We start from the raw sequence: 12,220 nt of genomic DNA, 5'->3' as shown, positions 1-12,220 counted from the left end.
AGCACCTCCTCCTCTTCACGTTCTTAGAACAGATAAAGAGGTATCACAAGTACTTACCTCCTTTATGTTCCTTAAAAGAACATACAAAGGAGGATTTTATTACCTCTCCCTCTTTATTGCTCCTTAAAGAAACATATAAAGAGGGATATTTATAAAGCACCTCCTCCTCTTCACGTTCTTAGAACAGATAAAGAGGTATCACAAGTACTTACCTCCTTTATGCTCCATAAAAGAACATACAAAGGAGGATTTTATTACCTCTCCCTCTTCAAGTTCCTTAGAAGAACATATAAAGAGGGATATTTATAAAGTACCTCCTCCTCTTCACATTCTTAGAAGAAGCATGTAAAGAGGAATCCTCAGTACCTCCCCCCCTATATTGCCCCTGGAAAAAACATATAGAGGGGGGAACTAATGTACCTCCTCCCCTTAATTGCTCCTTAGGAGAACATATAAAAAGGAATCTTAAGTACCATCCTTGTAGCTACTTGACACCATAGGTGATGTCCTTTGTAGGACATATACAAATCCTGGATCCTGTCCTCCAGACTTTTCTACCACTCGTAGAGTTTTCTGGGTACTGTGAACTGACCTCCAGACTGATCTCTACAATCCGTAGAGTTTCTGGGTACTGTGAACTGTCCTCCAGACTTTTCTACCACTCGTAGAGTTTCTGGGTACTGTGAACTGACCTCCAGACTGATCTCTACAATCCGTAGAGTTACTGGGTACTGTGAACTGACCTCCAGACTGATCTCTACAATCCGTAGAGTTTCTGGGTACTGTGAACTGTCCTCCAGACTTTTCTACCACTCGTAGAGTTTCTGGGTACTGTGAACTGACCTCTCGACAGATCTCTACAATCCGTAGATTTCCTGGGTACTGTGAACTGACCTCCAGACTGCTCTCTACAATCCGTAGAGTTACTGGGTACTGTGAACTGTCCTTCCGACTGCTCTCTACAATCCGTAGAGTTTACTGGGTACTGTGAACTGTCCTTCCGACTGATCTCTACAATCCGTAGATTTCCTGGGTACTGTGAACTGACCTCCAGCCTCCTCTCTACAATCCGTAGAGTTACTGGGTACTGTGAACTGACCTCCAGACTGCTCTCTACAATCCGTAGAGTTACTGGGTACTGTGAACTGTCCTCCCAACTGATCTCTACAATCCGTAGATTTCCTGGGTACTGTGTACTGTCCTCTCGACAGATCTCTACAATCCGTAGATTTCCTGGGTACTGTGTACTGTCCTCTCGACAGATCTCTACAATCCGTAGATTTCCTGGGTACTGTGTACTGTCCTCTCGACAGATCTCTACAATCCGTAGATTTCCTGGGTACTGTGTACTGTCCTCTCGACAGATCTCTACAATCCGTAGATTTCCTGGGTACTGTGTACTGTCCTCTCGACAGATCTCTACAATCCGTAGATTTCCTGGGTACTGTGTACTGTCCTCTCGACAGATCTCTACAATCCGTAGATTTCCTGGGTACTGTGTACTGTCCTCTCGACAGATCTCTACAATCCGTAGATTTCCTGGGTACTGTGTACTGTCCTCTCGACAGATCTCTACAATCCGTAGATTTCCTGGGTACTGTGAACTGACCTCCAGACTGCTCTCTACAATCCGTAGATTTCCTGGGTACTGTGAACTGACCTCCAGACTGCTCTCTACAATCCGTAGATTTCCTGGGTACTGTGAACTGTCCTTCCGACTGATCTCTACAATCCGTAGATTTCCTGGGTACTGTGTACTGTCCTCTCGACAGATCTCTACAATCCGTAGATTTCCTGGGTACTGTGAACTGTCCTTCCGACAGATCTCTACAATCCGTAGAGTTACTGGGTACTGTGAACTGTCCTTCCGACAGATCTCTACAATCCGTAGAGTTACTGGGTACTGTGAACTGTCCTTCCGACTGCTCTCTACAATCCGTAGAGTTTACTGGGTACTGTGAACTGTCCTTCCGACTGATCTCTACAATCCGTAGATTTCCTGGGTACTGTGAACTGTCCTTCCGACTGATCTCTACAATCCGTAGATTTCCTGGGTACTGTGAACTGTCCTTCCGACTGCTCTCTACAATCCGCAGATTTCCTGGGTACTGTGAACTGACCTCCAGCCTCCTCTCTACAATCCGTAGATTTCCTGGGTACTGTGAACTGACCTCCAGCCTCCTCTCTACAATCCGCAGATTTCCTGGGTACTGTGAAATGTCCTCCCGACTGATCTCTACAATCCGTAGAGTTACTGGGTACTGTGAACTGTCCTTCCGACAGATCTCTACAATCCGTAGAGTTACTGGGTACTGTGAACTGTCCTTCCGACTGCTCTCTACAATCCGTAGAGTTACTGGGTACTGTGAACTGTCCTTCCGACTGATCTCTACAATCCGTAGATTTCCTGGGTACTGTGAACTGTCCTTCCGACTGCTCTCTACAATCCGCAGATTTCCTGGGTACTGTGAACTGACCTCCAGCCTCCTCTCTACAATCCGTAGATTTCCTGGGTACTGTGAACTGACCTCCAGCCTCCTCTCTACAATCCGCAGATTTCCTGGGTACTGTGAAATGTCCTCCCGACTGATCTCTACAATCCGTAGAGTTACTGGGTACTGTGAACTGACCTCCAGCCTGCTCTCTACAATCCGTAGAGTTACTGGGTACTGTGAACTGACCTTCATCCTCCTCTCTACAATCCGTAGAGTTACTGGGTACTGTGAACTGACCTCCAGACTTTTCTACCACTCGTAGAGTTTCTGGGTACTGTGAACTGACCTCCTGACTGCTCTCTACAATCCGTAGAGTTACTGGGTACTGTGAACTGTCCTCCTGACTGCTCTCTACAATCCGTAGAGTTACTGGGTACTGTGAACTGTCCTCCTGACTGCTCTCTACAATCCGTAGATTTCCTGGGTACTGTGAACTGTCCTCCCAACTGATCTCTACAATCCGTAGATTTCCTGGGTACTGTGTACTGTCCTCTCGACAGATCTCTACAATCCGTAGATTTCCTGGGTACTGTGTACTGTCCTCTCGACAGATCTCTACAATCCGTAGATTTCCTGGGTACTGTGAACTGACCTCCAGACTGCTCTCTACAATCCGTAGAGTTACTGGGTACTGTGAACTGTCCTTCCGACTGCTCTCTACAATCCGTAGATTTCCTGGGTACTGTGTACTGTCCTCTCGACAGATCTCTACAATCCGTAGATTTCCTGGGTACTGTGAACTGACCTCCTGACTGCTCTCTACAATCCGTAGAGTTACTGGGTACTGTGAACTGTCCTCCTGACTGCTCTCTACAATCCGTAGAGTTACTGGGTACTGTGAACTGTCCTCCTGACTGCTCTCTACAATCCGTAGAGTTACTGGGTACTGTGAACTGTCCTCCTGACTGCTCTCTACAATCCGTAGAGTTACTGGGTACTGTGTACTGTCCTCTCGACAGATCTCTACAATCCGTAGATTTCCTGGGTACTGTGTACTGTCCTCTCGACAGATCTCTACAATCCGTAGATTTCCTGGGTACTGTGTACTGTCCTTCCGACTGATCTCTACAATCCGTAGATTTCCTGGGTACTGTGAACTGTCCTTCCGACTGATCTCTACAATCCGTAGATTTCCTGGGTACTGTGAACTGTCCTTCCGACTGATCTCTACAATCCGTAGATTTCCTGGGTACTGTGAACTGTCCTTCCGACTGATCTCTACAATCCGTAGATTTCCTGGGTACTGTGAACTGTCCTTCCGACTGATCTCTACAATCCGTAGATTTTCTGGGTACTGTGTACTGTCCTCCCGACTGATCTCTACAATCCGTAGAGTTACTGGGTACTGTGAACTGACCTCCAGACTACACTCTACGACTCGTACAGCTACCAGATACTATGTACTTTTCTCCAGACTACTCTCTACCATTCGTAGGGTTATCAGATACTATGTACTTTTCTCCAGACTACACTCTACCATTCGTAGGGTTATCAGATACTATGTACTTTTCTCCAGACTACTCTCTACCATTCGTAGGGTTATCAGATACTATGTACTTTTCTCCAGACTACACTCTACGACTCGTACAGCTACCAGGTACTATGTACTTTTCTCCAGACTACACTCTACCATTCGTAGGGTTATCAGATACTATGTACTTTTCTCCAGACTACACTCTACGACTCATACAGCTACCAGATACTATGTACTCTTCTCCAGACTACACTCTACGACTCATACAGCTACCAGATACTATGTACTCTTCTCCAGACTACTCTCTACCATTCGTAGGGTTATCAGATACTATGTACTTTTCTCCAGACTACTCTCTACCATTCGTAGGGTTATCAGATACTATGTACTTTTCTCCAGACTACACTCTACGACTCGTACAGCTACCAGGTACTATGTACTTTTCTCCAGACTACACTCTACCATTCGTAGGGTTATCAGATACTATGTACTTTTCTCCAGACTACACTCTACGACTCATACAGCTACCAGATACTATGTACTCTTCTCCAGACTACACTCTACGACTCATACAGCTACCAGATACTATGTACTCTTCTCCAGACTACTCTCTACCATTCGTAGGGTTATCAGATACTATGTACTTTTCTCCAGACTACTCTCTACCATTCGTAGGGTTACCAGATACTATGTACTTTTCTCCAGACTACACTCTACGACTCATACAGCTACCAGATACTATGTACTTTTCTCCAGACTACTCTCTACGACTCGTACAGCTACCAGATACTATGTACTCTTCTCCAGACTACTCTCTACCATTCGTAGGGTTACCAGATACTGTGTACGTTTCTCCAGACTGCACTATACGACTCGTACAGCTACCAGATACTATGTACTCTTCTCCAGACTACACTCTACGACTCATACAGCTACCAGATACTATGTACTCTTCTCCAGACTACTCTCTACCATTCGTAGGGTTACCAGATACTATGTACTTTTCTCCAGACTACTCTCTACCATTCGTAGGGTTACCAGATACTATGTACTTTTCTCCAGACTACACTCTACGACTCATACAGCTACCAGGTACTATGTACTCTTCTCCAGACTACTCTCTACCATTCGTAGGGTTATCAGATACTATGTACTTTTCTCCAGACTACTCTCTACCATTCGTAGGGTTACCAGATACTATGTACTTTTCTCCAGACTACACTCTACCATTCGTAGGGTTATCAGATACTATGTACTTTTCTCCAGACTACTCTCTACCATTCGTACAGCTACCAGATACTATGTACTTTTCTCCAGACTACTCTCTACGACTCGTACAGCTACCAGATACTATGTACTTTTCTCCAGACTGCACTCTACCATTCGTAGTGTTACCAGATACTGTGTACGTTTCTCCAGACTGCACTCTACGACTCGTACAGCTACCAGATACTGTGTACTTTTCTCCAGACTACACTCTACGACTCGTACAGCTACCAGATACTGTGTACTTTTCTCCAGACTGCACTCTACGACTCGTAGTGTTACCAGATACTGTGTACTCTTCTCCAGACTGCACTCTACCATTCGTAGTGTTACCAGATACTGTGTACTTTTCTCCAGACTACTCTCTACGACTCGTACAGCTACCAGATACTATGTACTCTTCTCCAGACTACTCTCTACGACTCGTACAGCTACCAGATACTGTGTACTTTTCTCCAGACTGCACTCTACCATTCGTAGTGTTACCAGATACTGTGTACTTTTCTCCAGACTACACTCTACGACTCGTACAGCTACCAGATACTGTGTACTTTTCTCCAGACTACACTCTACGACTCATACAGCTACCAGGTACTATGTACTCTTCTCCAGACTACTCTCTACCATTCGTAGGGTTATCAGATACTATGTACTTTTCTCCAGACTACTCTCTACGACTCGTACAGCTACCAGATACTATGTACTCTTCTCCAGACTACTCTCTACGACTCGTACAGCTACCAGATACTATGTACTCTTCTCCAGACTACTCTCTACGACTCGTACAGCTACCAGATACTATGTACTCTTCTCCAGACTACTCTCTACGACTCATACAGATACCAGGTACTATGTACTTTTCTCCAGACTGCACTCTACCATTCGTAGTGTTACCAGATACTGTGTACGTTTCTCCAGACTGCACTCTACGACTCGTACAGCTACCAGATACTGTGTACTTTTCTCCAGACTACACTCTACGACTCGTACAGCTACCAGATACTGTGTACTTTTCTCCAGACTACTCTCTACCATTCGTAGGGTTACCAGATACTGTGTACGTTTCTCCAGACTGCACTATACGACTCGTACAGCTACCAGATACTATGTACTCTTCTCCAGACTACACTCTACGACTCATACAGCTACCAGATACTATGTACTCTTCTCCAGACTACTCTCTACCATTCGTAGGGTTACCAGATACTATGTACTTTTCTCCAGACTACTCTCTACGACTCATACAGCTACCAGATACTATGTACTCTTCTCCAGACTACTCTCTACCATTCGTAGGGTTACCAGATACTATGTACTTTTCTCCAGACTACACTCTACGACTCATACAGCTACCAGGTACTATGTACTCTTCTCCAGACTACTCTCTACCATTCGTAGGGTTATCAGATACTATGTACTTTTCTCCAGACTACTCTCTACCATTCGTAGGGTTATCAGATACTATGTACTTTTCTCCAGACTACTCTCTACCATTCGTAGGGTTATCAGATACTATGTACTTTTCTCCAGACTACTCTCTACCATTCGTAGGGTTATCAGATACTATGTACTTTTCTCCAGACTACACTCTACGACTCATACAGCTACCAGATACTATGTACTCTTCTCCAGACTGCACTATACGACTCGTACAGCTACCAGATACTATGTACTTTTCTCCAGACTACTCTCTACGACTCGTACAGCTACCAGATACTGTGTACTTTTCTCCAGACTGCACTCTACCATTCGTAGTGTTACCAGATACTGTGTACTTTTCTCCAGACTACTCTCTACGACTCGTACAGCTACCAGATACTGTACTTTTCTCCAGACTGCACTCTACGACTCGTAGTGTTACCAGATACTGTGTACTCTTCTCCAGACTGCACTCTACCATTCGTAGTGTTACCAGATACTGTGTACTTTTCTCCAGACTACACTCTACGACTCATACAGCTACCAGATACTATGTACTTTTCTCCAGACTACACTCTACGACTCGTACAGCTACCAGATACTATGTACTTTTCTCCAGACTACACTCTACGACTCGTAGTGTTACCAGATACTATGTACTTTTCTCCAGATTAGACTCTACGACTCGTACAGCTACCAGATACTATGTACGTTTCTCCAGACTACACTCTACTACTCGTAGGGTTATGAGAAACTATCCTTGAAGATCCTGATAACCAATCCCATGCACATTTGTTTCCATCACCTTGACAATTCTATCTGTATTATCTGAAAAAATACAGACATCCATAAAAGTATCAATACTTGTAAATATTAATAAATAAATACACATACACACACGACGCTAGTATATGTCCTTATCAAAACATTAAATAAATTTTAACTGCTTAATTACACTTAATGTCAGTATAATTTATTTAACGTTCTGATAAATACATTAATGAAAAAGTATTTGCTACTCTTTACAACAAAATACTTATTCACATGAAGACATATTTAACACGTGCAATATATATATATATATATATATAAAGATATATCAAAAGAATTAAAATAAAACAGATTTTCATTTATATTTTGTGATTTTATAATACATCATCATATCTTTTATTGTATTAAATCATTTTACTTCAGATTAATTTACACCTCCATGTGAAATGAAAATTTAAATGAAATGGTCTATTCTTATTAAACATATATATAATAATATCATATAATGTTTACTTATTTATTTATTATTATTACAATATATACATGTATATACATTTTAGTAGACTTTATTCTAATTTTTCTACAAAACACTATATATATTTTATAAATAAAAAAAAAAAAAAAAAAGAACAATAATATTTTTAACGAAATGGTTTATTATTATAAATTTAAAATTTGGTTCTGTAATATTTTATTTATTATACAAATTAACATACTATCAATATTAATAATATAACAAAATATATTTATTATAACACACACATATATATATTATATATATATATATATATTATTTGTATATCTCTCCATAAGCAACCTTTTTAATATATTTTTTTTTTTTTATATTCATTTATATTTTATCATTTTTATATTTTATAAAAATTTTCGTTCTTATAATAATATATAGAAAAAAATATATAATATATATTTAATCAAAAAGGAACCATTTTTTTTATTTAAAATCAAGTCATAAAATATAATTAAATAAAAAAAGTAAAGATATATTATTTATTTAAAAAATTAAAATATATTTTGAAATATTTTCTCTTTTTTTTTTTTATAATATATTTGTAATTTATTCAAACACACAATTTGGACCTTTTTCTGAAACTGTTTCTTTTTTCTTATGAGACTTTATAAAGTGTCAATCATGTTTATTTATTTAAAATTATATATATTTCATTTCTAACTATAAAACATTTTAATACAATTCTTCTTTATAAAATATATTTAAAATGAAACCTGATGTCAAAATGTATACACTATTTTTTCATGACGTCCTTTTATATGGGTAATAATATATAAATATTCTGTGCCCATATCAAAATAATATTATCAATAGTAAAAAAAAATGTATAATATATAATATATATATATATATAATAAGTGAATATTCTTTTCATAAAACTCCCTATTTAACATTACATATATATATATATATCAAATTTTTAATCTCTTAATTAATCATAACTTATTCACAAATAATAACATGTATTCCTTTTTATAGTACAATTTAAAAGTATAAAACACTATTATATAAACTTAATAATCAATTTTGAATTATGATTATTATACACTAATATACCAAAAGCCTCATATAATAATATATAAAATCACTTATTGTTATTTATTTGTTTTGTAAGTTATAATAAGGAGCTAGCTAAAAATAAAAAAAAAAAAAAAAAAAAAAAAAAAAAAAACTTAAGAAATTAACATATATATATTTATTTATATAAATCTTTTTATTTATAGTTATAAATTAATCTACTATCTTAAATAAAGAAACTATTCAACACACGGTCTAATTATTACAAAAACGCAAGTATCCAAAATTTCCATTTATTTAACACAACATAAGATAATGTAGAATATTTAATAATAAAAATTTTTAAATAATATTTTTTTTAATAATTGTTTTTTAATTTATTTATGCTTGTTTATGGGCTATCTTAAAATTAAATATCTCCAAAAAAAAAAAAAAAATTTATATACATATATATATATATATATATATAATATATTCATGTTTTATATTTACTCTAAGTGTACATATTATTTTATAATATATCTTAAAAGAAAAAACAAATGAACATATCTTTTTAATACAAAAAATCATTAATTTTTTTATTATTCAATAAAAAATATATATTTTTTTATATATGTATAACTTAAATATAAATAAATGCCAATTCATTTTTATTTATATTTATTTATATTCTTTAATGAACAAATGTACAAGAACAATACCCGCAAATTTATTACAAAAAATATAAAAAGAAATAAATAACATATATTCATGTAAAATTACAAGTGTATTATTTATTAATAGATAGTTTTAAATAATGAAAATAATTATTTTATGATGATCTCCTAAAAGTTTCAAACAAAATTATATGTAATTGTACGGAATTATATACGCAAAATAAATAAATAAATAAACACATATATATATATATTTTTTTTTTTTGAAGAATACGAAACATTAAAATATAAAAATCAATAAAATAAAATATAAAATAAAAACATATAACATATAACATAATTAATTATACAAACAAATAAATTTTAAAAATTATATAACATGTAACCTTTCTTTTGAATTTTCATAAATAACAAAAAAGAATTTACTAAAATAAATAAATTTTTAAGGTACTTTTTTAAAACACACATATAATATATACACACATATATATATATATATTCCTTTATTTAATATTTATTATTTTTTATTTTATTTTAGTATGTAAAAATGCTACATGCAAAACCACAATAAGTATCTTCTATTTTATACTCATATACTAAATAATATATAATTATATATTTATAATGATTAATAATCTATTAAATTATTATAATGTGTAATTCTTTCATTTCTCCTTAAATATAATTTTGTTTCACTAATTCATTTTTGTGTTCATAATTTTAATTATTTATAATGTTATGCATATATACCTCATCTGTTTTATATTCATCAATATATGGAGCTTCTATGAGGCACTTTTTATAATTAATTATTGATGGATTATAATAACATAATATATTTATATAATCATCCATATTAATTTTACTACAGTTATCAGAAAATTTTGTACTATTCAAGTCATTTTTTTTTTTTTTTTTATTTGTCCTTTCATTTATTGTTAATCCTTTTTTTTTTTGACTTAATAATTTTTGATCATCCTTATCCACATTTTTTACCTTGCCCTTATATTTTATTTTATTATTATCCTCTTGTACTTCTTTTTCATAATCTGATTTCATTTCATTTTTTATTTTCACTCCTTTCTCATCTTCTTTTTTTTCTTTTTCTTCTTCTTCTTCAATATTTTCTACCTTTATATCATTATTCTCATCATCAATATATTCCTCACTTTTTAAAGTTCCATTTAACTTCACATATGTATTCATATATTTATCTACACCATCCATCATAATTTCTTTACATGAATTTAATACATCTTCCTTTAATTTTCTCCATGATAATTTAGTTGCATCTAAAAAAATTTTATATTCGCGAATGTTCGTTTCAGTATTGTTGAACCATATTTCAAATATTCCATCAATATATGGCACATTATTTATTCCGTTGATAAAAATTATATCATTACAACTACACCATAATCTATTCGAAATATCTAATGGTACAAATTTACTTTGTCGTAAATTTTCATAAAAATTATGTAGTTCTTCTTTTAATAAATAATATTTGTCTTCCTCATTTTTCATAACTGTACACCAAATTGTATACATTAGCATTTTATCAGAACATCCGTATTTTATAAGCGCATCGAGTTCTTTCCTTATTTCTCCATCTTCTTGATTCATATATTTATCACTATTTATATTATCATATGGATAAAGGCAATATTTTTTACATATCTCATCATCACATAATTCTCCAAAAAATTCTTCATTCATAGTAAATATGTTACACTCATTCATTTCGTAAGATTTCTCAAATATTTTCTCTATTTCCTTTTTATCTGATATATCCGATACATGTCTGAGCTCATCCAAAAAAACTATATCCTCATTATTATCCTTACATATACTATTAATCCTCTTTATTTTAGGTAACCTTCTTGAAATCATAAGATAAAATAAATAAAAACAGGAAAATGGTGCTCTCTTAACATATAAGCTTTCTTCAGATGATGAAATTTTACGTTCACTTAAATTTCTTGCACCAGTATCTCTTAAAAGAACTTCTGATTTTTCATATTCATCAATACTACAAATCTTTATAAAGAAAAATTAAAATATAATCTACATATATATATATATATATATATATATATATATATTATTTTATTTTTTGTAAACTTACTATTAATATTATAAGTATAATTACAATTATATTCACACAGATATATTTACACAACAACCAATTAAAATATGTTCCTTGACTCATTTTTATATTTCAACATATCACAATTTTATATATCTCTATAACAATCTTCCTACTTTAAATTGTTATTACTCAATAATTTTACATTGAATGTAGAATTACGTGTATTACAATATAACATATTTTAACAATGATTTTTTAGATTAAATAACTTTTTTTTTTTTTTTTTTAATTATATGTATAATATTAAGAGAATGTTCTATTTCTATATTTTTATAAATTAATAAAAATTCTCAAAACAAAAAAACAATTTCCCTTTTTTTTTTTCATATTTCTTATTAATTTATTTATATTTTATATCTTTTTTTGTTGTTCTTTTGGTTCCTTTAAAAAGAAATAAAAAAAATGAACATATTATATAATAATATAAGAGTATGATAATAAAAA

The 12,220-nt window shown here is 34.2% G+C and overlaps 1 protein-coding gene across 1 annotated transcript; it reads right to left on the bottom strand.

Moving 5' to 3' along the window:
• Nucleotides 1-10,347: 10,347 nt before the first annotated feature.
• Nucleotides 10,348-11,836, bottom strand: PF3D7_0631100 (Plasmodium exported protein (PHISTb), unknown function; the record flags this gene model as incomplete). The annotated part of the gene is made up of 2 exons (XM_961200.1): nt 10,348-11,664; nt 11,753-11,836. The coding sequence occupies 2 exons, from the start codon at nt 11,834-11,836 to the stop codon at nt 10,348-10,350; spliced, it is 1,401 nt and encodes a 466-aa protein (XP_966293.1).
• Nucleotides 11,837-12,220: the final 384 nt, after the last annotated feature.

Source organism: Plasmodium falciparum (genome assembly GCF_000002765.6).
Source record: "Plasmodium falciparum 3D7 genome assembly, chromosome: 6".
Lineage (NCBI taxonomy): Eukaryota > Apicomplexa > Aconoidasida > Haemosporida > Plasmodiidae > Plasmodium > Plasmodium falciparum.
This window is presented reverse-complemented; position numbering and strand designations above follow the sequence as displayed.